The sequence below is a fragment of the Psammomys obesus genome, unplaced genomic scaffold (genome assembly GCF_907164565.1).
Source record: "Psammomys obesus unplaced genomic scaffold, mPsaObe1.curated_primary_1811, whole genome shotgun sequence".
NCBI classification, from domain to species: Eukaryota; Metazoa; Chordata; class Mammalia; order Rodentia; family Muridae; genus Psammomys; species Psammomys obesus.
Window position 1 is genome coordinate 8224831 of NW_026596152.1, and position 17975 is coordinate 8242805.

The window sequence follows — 17975 nt, forward strand, 5'->3', positions numbered from 1 at the left end:
GGAGTAAAGGCATGGGACACTATGTCCTGCCTAAGAGTATTTATTTTTAAGTTTCTTAAACTTCAGTCATCATTGTCTTTTATTAGGTGGAGAAACTTTGTTGTTCAGTTAAAAAAGTATTATAATGAATATTTTTCTGATTTTTTTTTTTTCATGAACTTATCCTAAATTTCAGTTTTGTTGTGAAGTAAGCAAAGATTAAGAAATTGAAAAGGACCGCATTTCATAATGCTTTCTAGATTTTTATACTTCACCCTTTTGGGAGACAAGTTTTGCCCTGTTGTCCAGACTAACCTGGAACCTGACTTGCTTCCTGACTTGGCTCCCTGTTGTGATTGCAGTTGTGGAGTACCAGACTCAGCTCAGCTTTGCTCAAAGTGTTCAGAGAAAGATCTCTCTAAGTTATATTTTGGTGCAGTGCTTTGAGAGTTATAAATAATAGAGTATCTTCTTTCCATTTTGCTACTGCTTGGTAACCTCTAACTATTTATTTGGTTTTTGGAGGTGGGCTATGAAGCCCTGGCCATCCTGGAGCACTGTCAGTAGGCCAAGCTGGCCTTGAACTCACGGAGATCCACCTGCCTCTGCCTCCTAGTTGCTGAGATTAAAGGCATGTGCCTATTTTATTTATTTAATGTGTATGGGTGTTTGGTCTGCTTGTGTGTCTGTCAGTGTGCAACTTGTGTGTCTGTGCATCATGTTAGTTTCTCGTCCCCACAGACTCCAGAAAAGGGCACCAGATCACTGGAACTGGTGTTGCAGATGTTTGTGAGTCTTTATGGGGTTCTGGGCGTGAACTTGGGTGTTTTGGAAGAACAGCTACTGAGCTAGCTCTTTAGGCCCTTAACTAATATTTGAGTGTTGCTTAGGTATTAGAAAAGTTAAATTTTTAAAGTTTTCTTAAAGCCTGCCATGGGTTTTAAGTCATCAATTGTGTTTAACTTTAAATATATATTTTTTTCAAATTTTATAGCTTCAATAGCTGTACATTCCCCACAAAAAAGCACTAAAAATCATGCCTTGCTGGAAGCTGCAGGACCAAGTCATGTTGCAATCAATGCCATTTCTGCCAACATGGACTCCTTTTCAAGTAGCAGGACAGCAACACTTAAGAAACAGCCAAGCCACATGGAGGCTGCTCATTTTGGGGACCTAGGTAAGTGACTGCCACTTCTTGTTATCTCCTAATCAAGGACAGACATGATAAAACACGTAAAGTTTCAGTGATAGGATACTGAACTGTATGTCATTGAAAGACCTATTTTGAAAAAAATACATTAAAAAAAGCTGCAAGTGTAATGAGGAAGTGCTGTATTGTGTTCATGTAAGTAAGTAATAGGCAGGACCAATAAAAAAAATGAACAGTTTATAGGAGAGATGCATTTGACCACTTAATAAGATTGCACACAAAAAGATTGCTCCGTCATTAGTTCTCAGGGACATACAAATTGAAATACTGAGTTAAAATACTGAAATACGAACAGAGTTTGCTAATTTGAATATTAAGTGGGGCTGAGGGAAGTGGCCACTGCTAGTTGTAAATGAAGACCATTTTGGAAAGCAGTCAGGTTGGTAGTGTGGTCTGATTGTGCTGTTAGAAAAGCTGGTGGGCTGTCTTTAGATAGGAAATTGTTAGCATATGGCTGATTCATTTGAGTCTGTCTTTTAGGAAGATCCTGTCTGGACTATCAAACTCAAGAGACCAAATCAAGTCTTTCAAAGACCCTTGAGCAAGTCTTGCGTGATCCTGTTGTCCTCCCATATTTCCTTCAGTTTATGGAACTTCGGAGAATGGAGCACCTGGTGAAATTTTGGTTAGATGCTGAAAGTTTTCACTCTACAACATGGTCCCGAATAAGAGCACACAGTCTAAACACAGTGAAACAGAGTTCACTGGCTGAGCCTGTCTCTCCATCTAAAAAACATGAAACTACAGTGTCATTTGTAACTGAGTCTCTTGACAGGAGGTTGGGGGATTCCAGCTCGGCCTCGCTGCTTATGGCTCAGTCAGAAGGAATTGACCTGAGTAGTAGAACTCAGAATCACTTGCTGCTTTCCCAGGAATGCCACAGTGCCCATTCTTTCCATCTTGAAATGGCCAGAACAGGAACTCATCAAATTTCCATGGACACCCCAGAATCCTCTTCCAGACTTCCAGTAGCCAGTAGAAATAGTTCCTCTTCTCCATTGCGAGAAATATCAGGAAAACTAATGAAAAGTAAGTATGTGCTGCCTGTGTCTCATCACAACACAGAACAACTCCTCCTCCTCCTCCTCCTCTTCTTCCTCCACCTCCTCCTCCTCCTCCTCCTCCTCCTCCTCCTCCTCTTCTTCTTCTTCTTCTTCCTCTTCTTTTTTCTTCCTCCTCCTCTTCCTCCCTTTTTTTTTCAGGACAGAGTCTTTCTGTGTAGCCTTGGCTGTCCTGAACTCCCTTTGTAGACTAGGCTGGCCTTGAACTCTTAGAGATTCACCTGCCTCTGCCTCTCACTCCCTGAGTGCACCAGTGCCGGCTTAGGGTAACTCACTTTTAACTCTTTGTGTATGTGTGTATTTTTAGGAAGCTTCTAGGTAGTAGTATTCCATAGGACTTTTTCAACAGGCCTTTAGTGGAGCTCATCCCTCCCTATCCCCTTTTCTGCCTTTCCCTCCTTAACTCACCCAGTTTAACCCTTCCTGTTATGCCTCTTAAAACACTGTATTCCATCTCTTCTCCCCTAAAAGCACCTATTCCTCATGGCTCCTTATTCATTTTCTGACATTTGCATATTCCAGATGAAATACACATATATGCAGATTGAACGCTAATAACCACAAATCACAGAAAGCCTGCATGCGCTGTTTTCTTTCTCAGTCTGGGTCACCTCACTGAGAATGATTGTTTCCTCCTCCATTTACTGGCAAATTTCACTTTTCTTATTAGCTGAATAATCTTTTCTTATGTAGATGTACACATCTTCATGCTTCATTCAGCAGTTAGATCTATAGAACATTCCACCCAAAAAATACATGTTCTTCCAAGCAGCCTATGGAACTTTCTCTAAAATAAACCATAAAGTAGGACACAAAACAAGTCTCAACAAATGTAAGAAAATTGACTCACATCTTGTATTCTATCTGATCTCCATGGGATAAAGCTGAATATCAACAATAGAAATTCTAGAAAGTATACAAATTGAACAGCACTGAGTCAAAGTACAGCGAAATGAGAAATTCAGAAGAAAGTTTTTATTAAGACCAGCCTGTTTGGAAGCCAGGGAGAGCTCTGTTAAACAGAGAAACCCTGTCTCAAAAAAAACAATAAACAAACAAACAAATAACCTCTGGAAATGAAAATACAGCATGCCAACATCTAGGAGGAACAGTGAAGCCAGTGCCAAGAGGGAAGCTTAGCCACCGTGTGTGATACTTTGTTCTAACTTAATGATGCACAGGAAGGTCTCAGAAAAATAAGAACCCTCAATAGCCCAAACAAGTAGACAGGAAGAGATCAAAATCAGGCGTGAGAGGTGCAGAGAAGGTTAAGGGTTATACCGAAGTCAGGGCTGAAGTCAGTAAAAGAAATACAAAGAGTCAGTGAAACAAAGTTGGTTCTTAGGGCAAATTAACTAGAAGAGAGAGAAGATCCAAATTAATAAAATTAGAGATGAAAAGGGAAACATTACAACAGACATTGAGGAAATTCAGAGAACCTTAAAGATATACTTTAAATATCTATTCCTCTGAACTGGAGAACTAAAATAAACCGTGATGATCTACCTACCAAAGTTCAATTATGATGAAGCAAACCGTTTGCTTTCATCTTTCTAACAAGTGCTTGACAATACAAACTAAGGAAGAGATGGTCTGTTCTAGACTCAGTTTCATTGGGTTAAGACCATGCTTCCTCCTTGACTCTGTGTTTAAATGTCTCAAACATTATAAATGTAGATTTATAAAGATTTTTGAGCTTCTACGGTTATATTACTGTATAGATACTTTAGGCAGAGACTCCAGAGAGGAGACACAGAGAACATGTTTGCATCATTGTACCTAAGAAGCTTAGTAGCTCAGACAGTGGAAGAAATAAGTGACACAAGGTTTTTCTGTGCTGTGACCACACAGTGAAAGGATAGCTTTCCGGTGGAAGTTGACTTGTAATGGTACCTGGCTGTTAGGAATGCAGTTCATTTCAGTGATCCAAATTGCATTTTGATTTTGAAGTTGCCCTCTTCTTCCCTTGCAGGCATAGAACAAGATGCAGTGAATACTTTTACCAAATATATATCTCCAGATGCTGCTAAACCAATACCAATTACAGAAGCCATGAGAAATGACATCATAGGTAAGTCATGCTTGAAATCATAGGGAAAAGAACTGGCTAGTTTGGTTATTGAATAGGTGATTTTTTTTTTTCTTTAATTGTCATTATTATTGGGGTTTTTAATTTGTTTTGTTTTGTTTGTTTTTTTCAGACAGGGTCTCACTAGATAGCCATGGCTAGCCTGGAACTCTGTGAAGAGAAGGCTGGCCTTGTAGAGCTCCATTTGCCTCTGTCTCCTGAGTGTTGGGCTTAAAGGCGTGTGTCCCCAAATGTAGCCCCCCCAATTTTTTTTTTTTTTTTTTACTATTCTTATGTCTATATACATGTGCATGCATGAATTGATGTAAGTCACAAGTGCAAGAGCTCAGACTCAAAGCATCAGGCTCCTGGAACTGGAGTTACTGGCAGTTGGGTATGGTTATGTAGGTGCTGGGTACCAAACCCAGGTTCTCTGCCAGAGCAGCAAGTAGTCTTAACTTCTCAACCATCTCTCCGGCCCTAAGAAGATTGTGCAGTGTCCATGTGTGCATATGTGTGTGTATGCGTGCGTGCCTGCTTGAGTATGCACCATGTGCATGCAGGAACCTGCAAAGGTCAGAAGAGAGCATTTGATCCCCTGGAATTGGGGTTGTCGGCAATTGTGAGCCTCAGTGCGGGTGCTGGTAACTAAACCTATGTCGTCTGCAAGACCAGTAAGTACCATCTCTCTAGCCCTTCAAGGTAATTTTCTTTTATCTGATTTTAGCTCACTTTCTCTCTTGTATGTTGACCCAGATTCTTGGAGAGGGACCAGTAGTAGCAAGCACAACAGTAACATTTTTATTGACTACTCTGTATGTCCCAGACAGTATTCTGAGGACTTTCCATGTATGAATGTATTTAATAAGAATCTCTTGTGATAAATACAGTTGCTATTTTGTAAATGAGGAAGCTTGAGAATAGAAAAGTTAGGTTCTTTCAAGGATATGGCATGGAGGGTTTGTTTGTGCTTTGTTTCATTTTTGTTTTTGTGGACGGTCTCACTGTGTAGCTCTAGTAGGCCAGTAGTTGTTACGTAGACCGGGCTAAACTCAACAATCTGTCTTACTCTACCTTCTGAGGGCTGAGATTAAAGGTGTGAACCACCGTGCTCTCTGTGACAGTATTTTCATTGTGTAAGTTGACATTAGCCTTCTCTTAATGACCTCACATCCCTGTTCCCCCACCCCCCAAAAAAGACTAGACTATAAAAATCAAGTGTTTCAGAGTTGTTGAGAAAAACACTTCGAAAATGTATTTCTATCATACATATGTATGCTTAGATAAAACTGTGTCAATAACTGGATTCTCTCTGGCTCAAACTTTTAAAATGAGAAGAGGCTCTGGAGAAAGGACTAAGTGGTTAAGAGCTCTTCCTGTTCTACCAAAAGACCCCATTTCAGTTCTCAGTACCCTGTAACTCCAACTCCAGGGCCCTGTATCTTCTTTTGGCCTCTGAGGTTACCTGCACACATGTGAAACACACACCCCCACAAAAATAAAAATAATTTAAAATGAAAACTGTGGGGCTGGAGAGATGGCTCAATACTTAAGAACACTGCTCTTACCTGGGCATGGTGACACACACTCTTAATCCCTGCACTGGGGAGGTAGACGCAGGTGGATCTCTGTGAGTTCCAGGCCAGCTAGGGTTGCTACACAGAGAAACCCTGTCTTGAAAAACAAAAACCAAAGGGGGGAAAAAAAATAAAAGCACTGCTCCTCTTTCAGAGGACCTGAGTTTGATCCCAAGCACCCACACAGTGGCTCACAGTTGTAGGGGCTCTGGTGCCCTCTCTGGCCTCTTGGGCACCAGGCATGCATGTAGTACACAAAAATAAATGCAGACAAAACACCTAGTCACATAAAAGAAATTATTAAAAAAAAAAGTTGGGGGAAGATCTCTGTGTGCCTGTGAACAGCTCTGAGAGCAGTGTTGGGGCGGTGAAGACAGATTAAAATACAGTTTCAGGGAGAGAAAGATGTTAAATGATGCTGGTGGTTAACTAAGATGGACACTAAGAATTCAAAGGATTTGGCAGCCCTGTATACACTCCTCATCTTAGTGATAGTAGACTGTAGATAAAATTTAATTTTAAGCCAGGTGCAGTGGTGCACAAGAAACCCTGTCTCGGGGAAAATTAAAACAAAACAACAACAAAACACCTTAATTTTGAGAGTCTTTACAGAGCTGGATATGGTGGCACAGACCCTTAATCCCAGTACTCAGGATGCAGAGGCAAGCGGATCTCTCTGTTCAAGGCCAGCCTGGTCTACATAGTGAGTTCTAAGACAGCCGGAGCTAAATAGTGAGATCTTCATCTCAAAAGGAAAAAGAAAATATTTAAAGAAAATTGGAAGAGTGGAGCAGCAAGTATTGAAAATTCTTCTGAGCCATAATGGTGTGACAAGTGTGTTAAGTCAAGGGGCTTCGTTTTTAGAGTAAATGTACTGCAACCACTAGAGTTTGTTATCACATTTAAACCAGAGCGTGTGCTTAGTGTTCCTCAGGCGGCTAATGGAAATGAGATAGTAGTGGAACAAAAGTTGATGGAAAAGCCTTGCAGAGGCAAAAAGGATGGAATTTCAGAGCTGCAATAGAAGGTTGCTCAGATAGGACCAAGAATGGTTCATCTGGGCTGAGTGTGGGTGGCTTAGTGGTAAAGAGTACTTGATGCTCTTACGGAGGACAGAAGTTCAGTTCTCACTCAGCATTCACGTGCCTGTTCACAACTGTCTGTGACTCCAGTTGCAAGGCCTCTTCTGTCTCCTTGAGCGCCCGTCATGCACACGGTGTGTCTATAGACATGCAGGCAAGATATTCATACACATAAAATAATTAAGAAAGAAAGGTTCTTCTGTAGTGATGGGGACAAATGCACCCTGTGGGGGTGAAGGGGGACGTAATCTCGTTCTCTGGCCTTTTCAGTGCAGTAGGAAGTGAAGTTCTCAGCAGAGAGAATAGAAGAGGTGTTACATGCATGAGGGGGAAACATTTAGTTTCTCTTGCTATGATTTCACAATTGTGAGACTGGTCTGTGACCCCCAGGCACGTGGGGCTTTCTCCATCGACAACCAGTGAAGCAAATAATTCTCTAGTAGATGCTCCTTATATGTCTTTGTTGTCAATTCAGTTCTGTCACTGGCTTCCTAGAAATAGCCTCAGATTTTACAGATTGAGTGCTTGGTCCCACAGGACTTCCCGCTTCTAAGAAGGTTGGGGCTTCTTACTCACCCTCCTTGGTTTGATTAGTTTGCTGGAGCAGCTTGTAGAATCTAGGGGAATATTTATATTTTCTAATTTATTATAAGGGATATTTAGGAGGGATACAGGTCCATGGTTAACGGAAGGCTATGGACAAGGCAGGTAGGAGAAGGAACATGGAGCTTCATGCTTTTCCACATGTACACCACGTCTGTATGATCATTAATGTGAAACTCCTCTTTCTTAGCCCCGTATGTTAATGAAAGTTCATTCTGTGAGCATAGCTGAGTATGATTATTGGCTGTTAGTCATTACCCTGCCTTCAGTCCCCTTCACTGAAAATCCTAGCTGTCTCACAGGCCGTGGTCATAAACTCCAGGCATTCTGGTCATCAGGCCCCTTTCTGACTGCTTTCTAAGTGTTCATGACTCCTGGTTATCTCATAAGCATATTTTAAAGATTCATAACTCCAGAGACTCCAAGAAGTTTAAAAGCTGACTGCTAGGAAATTGGTAAAAACCACACACACATCCATATTTCAGCAGAGTATTGTCTGGAGAGGGTGAATAAAGGATCAGGATGACTGACCCTTGAGTTTCCTGTAGCCTCTTTAAAGATGGACTGGGCAGAACTGACCGCTATGGGTGTTTGAGAGTTTTTCTGGTGATATTTATTAGTCAGAGCTCTTTATAACTCTCACTTCTAAAATTTTAAGTCTGTAATTCATTAGGTCACAGTCTCTTAAATAAAATGGTTGATGAAACATATTTTGTTTTTCCAGAAGCAGGGGTAGGTGGATCTCTATGAATTTGGTCTACAAACAATTACAGACCAGCCAGGGCTACATATGCCTATCTCCAAAAAAAGAGCTAATATAGAAACTGCCATAATGCCCTGTAGAAGATACACTAGTGTATACTCCTGTTAGTAGTGTCATCAGTTTTTCTCTGCCCTAGCTAGCATAGGCATATCCTATTAAATAATTATTATATATGTGTATATATTACATATTATCTTTATGTATAATTGCTGAAGCATTTCATATATATGTGTATATGTATTTGTTATATCTATAATCACTGTAGCAGTTTTGCGCTGATTTCTTTTGCTTCATTTGATAACTCAAAAGTTTATGTATCTCTTCATAATAGTCATTTTATGGGTTTTTGTTTTTTAAATAGAAGAAAGTAGGTTGGTGTCTAGGTACTACCCACCTCTGTTCTTTTGGAATTATCTGTCTTGTCCTTGGTTTAGTTGTTATTTGGGATGCGAGCCATTAGTTAATGGTAATCTTTTTAATTGTCATAAAGTCCTGACTTTTTGGTTTTTCGAGACAGGGTTTCTGTATGTAGCCTTTAGAGAACTCAGTCTGTAGACTAGGCTTTGAACCCAGAGATCCACCTGCTTCTCCTTTCCAAGTGCTAGGATCAAAGGCATGCGCCACCACTGTCCAGCCATGTCCTGACTTTTAAACAAGATTTTATTAATTTAAATTTTGTGTGTGTGTGTATGTCTGTATGAGAGGTGTGCATGTGAGTTCACGTACCTGTGGAGTCAGAAGAGGTCATCATGGCCCCTGTGGCTGGAATTATATCTCTCTGACATGGGAACCAAATTTGAGTCCTCTGGAAGAGCAGTATGTGCTGTCAACCACTGATCCACCTCTTGTCTTATGCCCATTTATTTTATTTGCCTTTTCATTTTGTTTTTGGAGCAATTTAATGTATGCTTGCCTTGTTCAATGTTTTGGTGTGTTTTCCATATGCATCAAAAGATTTTTTTCTTTCCCAAGATATTACCTGTATTTTCTTCTCATTCTTTTATTTACACGGCTATTTAGTTATTTATTTGGGGGTGGTACATATGCCAAAGTAAAGGTTTGATGACTGTGGGAATCGGTTCTCTTTTTCTACCAAATGCATGTGGTTATTGAACTTGTGTCACATCATCAGGTTTGGAGCAAGTGTAACTGAGCCATCTTGCCAGCCCTTTTAGTTCCATTGGAAACCTCGTGTATGCCTTAACTATTACTTCCCAATTTGATTTAAAGTGGGTATAGCTTGAATTTAGTAGAAATTCAACTGCTATTTCTTTCACAGCAAAAATTTGTGGAGAAGATGGCCAGGTGGATCCCAACTGTTTCGTTCTGGCACAGGCTGTAGTCTTTAGTGCAATGGAGCAAGAGTAAGTCCATATTCTCACGTTAGCATTCCTGGGGATTCTGGCTCCTGGTTGGAAAATAGACTTCGCTCAACTAACACTGCACTTCTGAAGATTTAAGTCACTGGATAAAGTCATTTGGGGTGATTGAGACTGTAGTATATGATGAAGAATTTGTTAATTTAGTAATGCATGTCTTCAGACAGGCATCTCATTTGTTTTTTGCCTTCAGGTTATGCTCTATAACTAAATAATAATAACGTACTGTCTCCAGACTTCAGATCATTGTTGTGTGCCTTTAGAAAGCTATGTATTCATTCTTTCGCTCAGTATTTATTACGTGTTTTATACAGGGCCACAGATACTTATGGTATCTGCCTTGAAGGAAGTCACAGCTTAATAAAAGAAACAGGCCGTGTCCTTTGGTTACTGTAATATGAGGTAGCATTTGGCAACTATCAGGAGAAAGCCACAGACTCATTGAGCTGAAAAGAATCAGGAACAACACCTTGGGAAATAAGGTAGCCTTAAGCTAGGCCTTTAAGATTTTGTGGGAATAAAGCCAGGCTGTGGTGGTGCATGCACGCCTTAAATCCCAGCACTGGGGAGGCAGAGGCCAGTGTGATCTACAGTGGAAGTGCCAGGGCAGCCAGGGCTACACAGGGAAACCTGTCTCAAAAAACCATTAAAAAAACAAGAAAGATTTACTAGGAATAGTTTTGGAAAGAGTATTTTTTTTTTCTCCAGTTGTGCTCTTTCCTTGGTCTTTTCCTCAAATATTTTCTTTTTGTCCACATGCAGGCACTTTAGTGAGTTTCTGCGAAGTCACCATTTCTGTAAATACCAGATTGAAGTGCTGACCAGTGGGACTGTTTACCTGGCTGACATTCTCTTCTGTGAGTCAGCCCTCTTTTATTTCTCAGAGGTAAATTTTGCATTTTCTTTTATATTCTGCTAGAGCACTCCTGGGGCTCTGTCTAAACAAAATGACGTAGAAGAGATGACATTTCCAAAACAATTGTTTTAGTTTGTACTTAATGGCAAGGGTACTTTAAATTAATGGCATATTTATCAGATTAAAGAAAAAGCTCAGTGTAAAATAGCCCTAATTTCAAAAAAAGCACTTTAGTTATGCTAAAAGAAAATACATTATAAAAAAATATTTTGAACTGTTTTATATTTTAAAGCCGTAGAATTGGAGGCTGGAAATATCTCAGCTGGCAGTGTTCGCCTAATATGCACAAAGCTCCGGGTTCAGTCCCTAGCACTTCATGAAACTGAGCTTGGTGGTGCAAACCTGTAATTCCAGCACTCTTGTCATTCATTCTTTGCTATATAATGACTTTGAGGACAACCTGGGCTAGTCAAGGCCCTTCCTCAGAAATAAATAAATTGGAGCTTGGGAGATAGCTCAGTAAATAAAATGCTTGCTGCTGTTATGCCCAGTTCTCAAACCCCAAAAGACCAGGAATGAATAGACTCTGCTGTAAATACATGAGGCTTTTTTTATTACAAGTTACAAGCTGCAGCTTGGGCTCACACCCCCCATGGATGAAGCAATGAAAGCCTGAGAGCCTAGAGCCCCGTGCTCAGGTTAGTTGGGTGATTTAAAGATTCTGGTTCTTCCTAGCATGCCCAAAGCAGGGGTGATTCCTGCCTGGCAAGCATCTATTGGTTGAAATGCAAAGGGGATGTTACATTTTGAATTGATTGGCTATAGGAAAGTCCCCAAACCATTAATGATCTGGTGTCCCTCCCTAGGGGGATGGGCCAGTTCCCTAGCAACTGTGTCTCTAGTGGGTGGGGAAAGAATGCAATAAGGCCAGATCTTCCCCTTAGGGCATTGCTGGACTTCTCCACCCACCCAGCCAGCCTTAGTTCAGGCCTTAAACTTCAAAATCATAGCCACCGAGTTTTAATTTTTTGGTCTCTCACTGCACAAGCATGAGGATGTGAGTTTAGATCCAGAGAACCCGTGTGAAAAGCTGAGCATGGCAGCATACTTTGGCATGCTCAACATTGGGAAGTGGAGACAGGGGACTCCACGGAGCCTTGGCTCTTTGGTCTGTCAGTTGTTGAGCTTGCATTGCACTCAGTGAGAGAACCATGTCTCACAGAGTAAGGTAGTGGGCAATAAAGGAACATATCTGATGTCAGTCTCTGAGCTTTCATATGCTCTCACGTGAACCCAGGTACCCTCACATACACATGTATACATACTAAATAAAAGGGAATAAAGAAAGCCATAGAGCTGACTAGTTCGTTCCATTGCTGTAATTGCAGGCCAGATTTCAGTAGAAAAAAAGAAAAGTAAAATTTTCTTTCCTATGTTCACCATTTTTATTTTAGCTACTTGATAGAATTTTTCAGTATAATATTTGAAGCAAACTATAAATATGTTAATCTCTTTGAGATATATGTGGTATTTTTTATTCATTTTATTGAAGTCTTTAAAAAGTTTTCATTAGCATATAATCATAGATAATAATGAGCTTCATTATGGCATTCGTAGATGTTATATATTTTAATTATATTCACACAAATACCTTGTCATCAATCCCCCCAATTCCCTTCCTTTTCCCAAATGCCCCCACAAGTTGTTTCTTTCTCTTTTGTGTATGAGTGTGTACTTGTCCCCAGTGAGTTTCATTAGGGTTTTTTACAGAAGCATGGACACCTTACCATTGACTTCACCACTGAAGAAAATGTGTCTCCCTCCGCTATTCATCACTAACATTGTGTAAATCTTTGGGGGATCTTTATGGCCCGGTGAGCCCTTTTTTCTACAACAAGGTTGTTGAAAGGGCCAGTCTGTAGAGACTTTGTAAATAATCACAGCAGCTGTGAGTTCAATAGGGAAACAGCCACGTTGTACCTGGAATTCAGTGTTCCATGATCACTCATCCTTCCTCCAGCTATAAAAGTCTTTCTGACTCTTCCTCCATGATATTCCTTGAGCCTTGGAGGAGTGATGCAGAGGGCCCATTTATAAATTTTTAGCATATTCAACAGTTATTTATGGGGTGTGTGTAATCACCATTGAGCATTGGAAAAAGAAGCTTTTCAGCCAGGCATGGTGTTTCATGCCTTTAATCCCGGCCCTGGAAAGGCAGAGGCAGGAGGATCTTTTTGAGTTCCAGGCCAGCCAAAGCTACAGAGTGAGAACCTGCTTTAAAACAACTCTCATCGAAACTAACAAAAGCTCTGTTCTGTGTGTATGAATATGTTACTTAGAAGGCAGCTTGACAGGTACATCGTATTTGTTCAGCAAAACAATAGCAATAAACCCACTAGGGTTTATGACCTTCTTAGCCATGAACTTTTGACTGGGTTTTAAGTACCAAATGTGGATTTCTTTCCTTGAAGTGTGTTTCCAATACCATCAGAAAAAAGCTGACTTGCTGCATAACAGACATTATTGTACCGGTGGGCACATTCTGCCTGGCTGGTCAGGAGTGTTATGGACAGAGTTGATAGTCAAGTAAGACTGTAACACTTCCCTCCCAGCACATTGCATAGAAGGGCTCGCCAGTAGGGAAGACGCTTCCATTCCACTTGAGCTTGATCTCTCTATACCATGTGACCAGAGGGACTCCTTCCGCAGTGCAGTCTTCCCATCTGGTTCTGGTGGGCAAACGGCTGCAGTTGTTGTTTTGAGGGCCTCGGGGCCTCTCTGCTCAACAGCGTATAGATACTGCGTATAGGTACTGTGGCACCTAGATTTGGTTTAATAACCTATTCCTTCTGGGAGCAGCATCATCCCTCCACAGCAGGTGAGGCATACAGCTTTATAGAACTGCTTATTAGGCTTTAGCAAATGAAATTTTTCGTGTTGTAAAACTAAAAATGACCATTGCCAGGTAGTGGTGCCGCACACCTTTGATCTCAGCACTCAAAAGGCAGATCTCTGTGTTCAAGGCAAGCCCGGTCTACAGAGAGAGTTCCAGGACAGTCAGGGCTACACAGAGAAACCCTATCTCGAAAAAACCAAAATAAACGACAAAAACAAATGACTATTATAAAGATTGCTATGGTGGGTTCTAGTTTAACCATCTCCAGAATCACTTGGCAAAACAGATGCTTGAATTGTGCCTTTTTGCAAAAGTGATAAACACGTAGTAGAGTTGCTTTTCATTTTTTCTTCTTTTGACAATGGTTGAAAACAGTATTTGTTCAGCTTTTCCTCATGGAGTATCCACGTATCCCTATGGAATGGTAGTTGTGACTAGGTGTGAAAGAATTAATTCAGTTAGTTCGCTGTCATTATTGGTGAGGCAGTATGAGTCCAGATTTGTCTAATTTTTATTCCAGTGCACTGAAATTTGCATCTCCATGTACACAGTGTGGGTTTTGTTGTCCTTGTTAACTTTATTCCTGTCTCCCCTTAAAGAATATTTAAAACTTGTCTACCTCAAGTTTGTATGTGTTGCTGAAGGGTGTGGAGTAAAGGGATCCTTTTTACTTAAGTGCTAACAACGTGAATTATACGTGGTGAGAGAGCTGCTTCTTGTCTCACTCTTCTGTGTTTTTCTTCCTAGTACATGGAAAAAGAAGATGCAGTGAATATCTTACAGTTCTGGTTAGCAGCGGATAATTTCCAGTCTCAGCTTGCTGCCAAAAAGGGCCAGTATGATGGACAGGAGGCACAGAATGATGCCATGATTTTATATGACAAGTGAGTTTGCTGGGTCACTATGTCAGCAGGTGTTTTGAGCATTCACTATACACAGTGATAATAACATTGAACAAAGTCCATTTCTACTGTCAAATGAGCCCACAGGACATAAAAGCTGCTTTGCATGTGGGAGATGCAGAGCTCTCCAGTGAGAGAACAGAAGTCCCTGTTGGGGAAATTGAGGGTTTTTATATAGCAAGCAAGACCAGAGTGGTGCTCAGAAGGGCTTCGCAGACAGAAACTTTTTTTGGCTCCTTAAGAGTAAATTGAAGCTTAGGGCCGTGTCTCTGTGTTTGAGTAAGAAGCCCTCTCTTGGGGCTGGATGGCTTAGCTGCTAAGAGCACTGCTGCTCTTCAAGAAGACTGGGGTTCCATGTCCAGCATCCACATGGCAGCTCAGAAGCACTTGTAACTTCATTACAGGAGACTCAGTGTCATCTTCTGGCCTCTTCAGGTACCAAGCTTGCATGTGATGCATAGACATCCATGCAGGCAAGGTGCCCATACACATAAAATAATAATAAAATGCTTAGAATGTCATCTCAAAATAAAAACCAAAAACGAAACAGAAACCCTACCTCAAGAAGAAAGTAGGTGAGCCGTTAGGGAGACTCCCAGCATTGACCTGTGGCCTCTCCCGTGTGCATGCGCGCACTTGCTCACTTGTACGTGTACTCACGTGATCATCCACACGTCCACATATGAAAAGAGGAAGAGAGGAAGATGAATTGAATTTTTCCAGGCAACAAAAGCTTGAAATCAAACATTGTACAACAGCCTTGACACAGTTTTAAAAAGTGGAGAAAGGTGGCATTAAGGGAGCCTGCGATCAAATAGCGTGTAGAGCCCAGCGGAAGAGCCTGTGCTTAGGAGCCAGGACCTAAGGAAAAGCGAAGTGAACTTGGGTTTGAATAATAGAAATGGTATTTGGAGAACATAATTGAAAGTCCACTAAGCTTATTGGAACATATTGGAAAGAGTAGAGATGTATTATACTTTCAGTCTGCGTCGATAATAAACACTAGTTTGTTGTTGTTGTTTTGTTTTGTTTTGTTTTCAGTTTTGTTTTTGTTTTTGTCTTTGGTGCTGAGAATCGAATCCATGGCCTTGTACATGCCCTCTGCTTCTGGGCTACCCCAGCCAATTTCTTATTAGTTTTTTACAATGACAAAAAGTTAGGAAAAAATCTTACTGTAAATAGAACTAAAAGCATCTACTAAGGTAAGTGAGAAGACTGGCCAGCGCTGTCACAGGTATTGTTGCCTGGCAAAATTCAGTTCATTCTTTACATTTGTCTTTGATTTTTTTGTGAGGAAATTTGTTGTTTGTATCCATAGACAAATGTAAAGGTGTGACTTGGGGATTAAAAGAACTTCACAGACTGGAGAGATGACTCAGTAGCTAAGGGTACTTGTTCTTCAGAGGACTCAGTTTTTGTTCCCAATCAGGCAGCTTATACGTGTGTTTCCATCTCTAGGGGATGTGACAGCCTCTTCTGGCTCAAGGGGCACCTATGCATACAGTTAGCACATTCACATAGACAACACACACACACACACACAATCAGATAATAAAAGCAAGACTTCTGTGTGCTGTTAGAATAAGGACAGGAATATCTAGACCAGTGGATGCTAAACACAGGACTACAGATTCATGTTAAGCTGTCTGTGTGATATTCAGCTGGGAGGAATGTCTCAATGGTTAGAGCATTCGTTGGGTTTCCCAAGTTGTATTCCCAGCACCCACATTTTGGTTCACACTATCTATAATACCAGCTCCAGGGGATACAAGGGCTAGGCACGCATGTAATACACAGATATATTTGCAGACAAAACACCCAAACACCTAAGTAAGTTGAATCTTTAAAAAAAAAAAAAAAAATTCCACTAGGGTCTTGTTACAAACTCACTTGCAGTTCTGTGTGTTAGATTCTGATTCAGCAGGTTTGAGGGGGAGACTCAGGAATTCTTTTTTTTTTTTTAAATGTTTTAGATAATTCTGATAGATAATCAGATTAGGAATCTAGTCTGAATTTTCTGTTTTGAAGTTAAGAAACTTAAGTTCATGGAGCACATTTTTTCTCAAAGTCATAGGGCAAGGTGGTGGTAGAAGAGATCTAATTCTTCTGGTTAGCCCAGTGCTCACTGCTGTGGTGGGTTAGTGGGAGGTTTTAGGGGAGGACAGTGATGGCTGTTGAAATGGGAAGAAAGTGAATTTGAAGTTTGTCAGGGGTGCCTGGAAGTTGAACTCATGGAAGAGTACGTGTCAGCTCATTGCTCTCGGCACAGGAAAGGTGCTTTTTGCTGAGAGAACAGTTTCTGAATGCTGGAGCCGCATTCATTGTAGGCTGGGCACAGTAACTGCACAGGGCAGCCCATTTTCATCTTGGGAGTCATTCTCCAAACATCCTGTTGGTGCTGCTGTTTTGTTAAGGTTGTCAGGCTGGACTTTCTAGTGTTCTGCTTGTTCCTTCCTGGTTCCTTTGTACATCCTCACCCCTTTCGTGTTTCTGTCATAGATGGAGACAGCCGCTGCTAGAATGTGGACGTTTTCTTTTCCCCGCTTGTACTGCTTTTGTATATCTATCATCAGAGGACTGAACACGAGTTGCACTGTCCCACTGTGTTCAGACTCTTTTGGGTTCTCAGTAACTACTTTTTCCTCTCTGCTCTAAATCGTCAGCGGGTCCTTTTGAGTTTACTCCAGTTAAAGTCATCTGCGTCACCTGTAGTCCTGTTCGTTTTGGATTCTCAGGTGCTTATTACTCTACTTCGTGGGATGGTGGTACACTCTCACTATTATCTTGTGCACAGATCTTTGGTGATCTTTTTCAGGGAAAATGACCGGGTCTTAGGAAAAAATTCTTAAAAACTTTTTTTTAGGCTCTAGACAGAAAACAGGTACCCACTAAGTACATGTAGCTGGTTGATTTCTTTGCCTCTATGTAACCTGACTCACAATGCAAATAGCAGCAGCTGGCTGGGTAGCAACTAAAGGTGTTTGGAAGACAGGTGAGAAGTTTCAGGCTTCCTTCCTAGAGGAAGTGAGACTCGGTCAGCGGCTACACAATAGCAGTTTTCCTACCTAGTTCTGTAGTTGAAGGTCTGATATAGAGTGTAAATACGGACAGCTGTTTAGGCTTGTGTGTAATTTTGTTTTACTATGACTCTCTTTCTGCCGTAGGTACTTTTCCCTCCAAGCCACACACCCCCTTGGATTTGATGATGTTGTGCGATTAGAGATTGAATCCAATATCTGCAGGGAAGGTGGGCCACTTCCTAACTGTTTCACAACTCCGTTACGTCAGGCTTGGACAACCATGGAGAAGGTAACCAAGATCTCCACATACTAAACTATGAAAAGTTTCACTTGTGGAACTCCGAAAACAGACTGTGACAAAGCAGTGGGAAGTTGAAGCTGCCCAGCAGAGCAGAGACTTTGAATCTCGACATGGTGTGCATCAGCCCCCTTTGTAGGCTGTGGCCAGACCCTTACTGGACTTCATTCATCTAATATCAGAGTTACACAGGATTAAAATGAAGTAATGATGTAATGATTATTAATGACCATCACATTAAAAATATTAACTGTTCTCAGTATCCGAGTGGGTTCCCTAGT

General features: G+C 41.0%; 1 protein-coding gene across 3 annotated transcripts in view; it reads left to right on the top strand.

Annotated features, from left to right (window-relative positions):
• The window catches only part of Akap10 (A-kinase anchoring protein 10), a 53887-nt gene that overhangs the window by 12296 nt on the left and 23616 nt on the right, over nt 1-17975 (top strand). For all 3 annotated transcript variants that reach the window (XM_055594180.1, XM_055594179.1, XM_055594181.1), the window contains 7 exons: nt 974-1156; nt 1670-2218; nt 4223-4321; nt 9623-9707; nt 10485-10608; nt 14222-14358; nt 17541-17685. In XM_055594180.1, the coding sequence (XP_055450155.1) occupies nt 974-1156; nt 1670-2218; nt 4223-4321; nt 9623-9707; nt 10485-10608; nt 14222-14358; nt 17541-17685 (1322 nt within the window). The remainder of the gene's footprint in view (nt 1-973; nt 1157-1669; nt 2219-4222; nt 4322-9622; nt 9708-10484; nt 10609-14221; nt 14359-17540; nt 17686-17975) is intronic.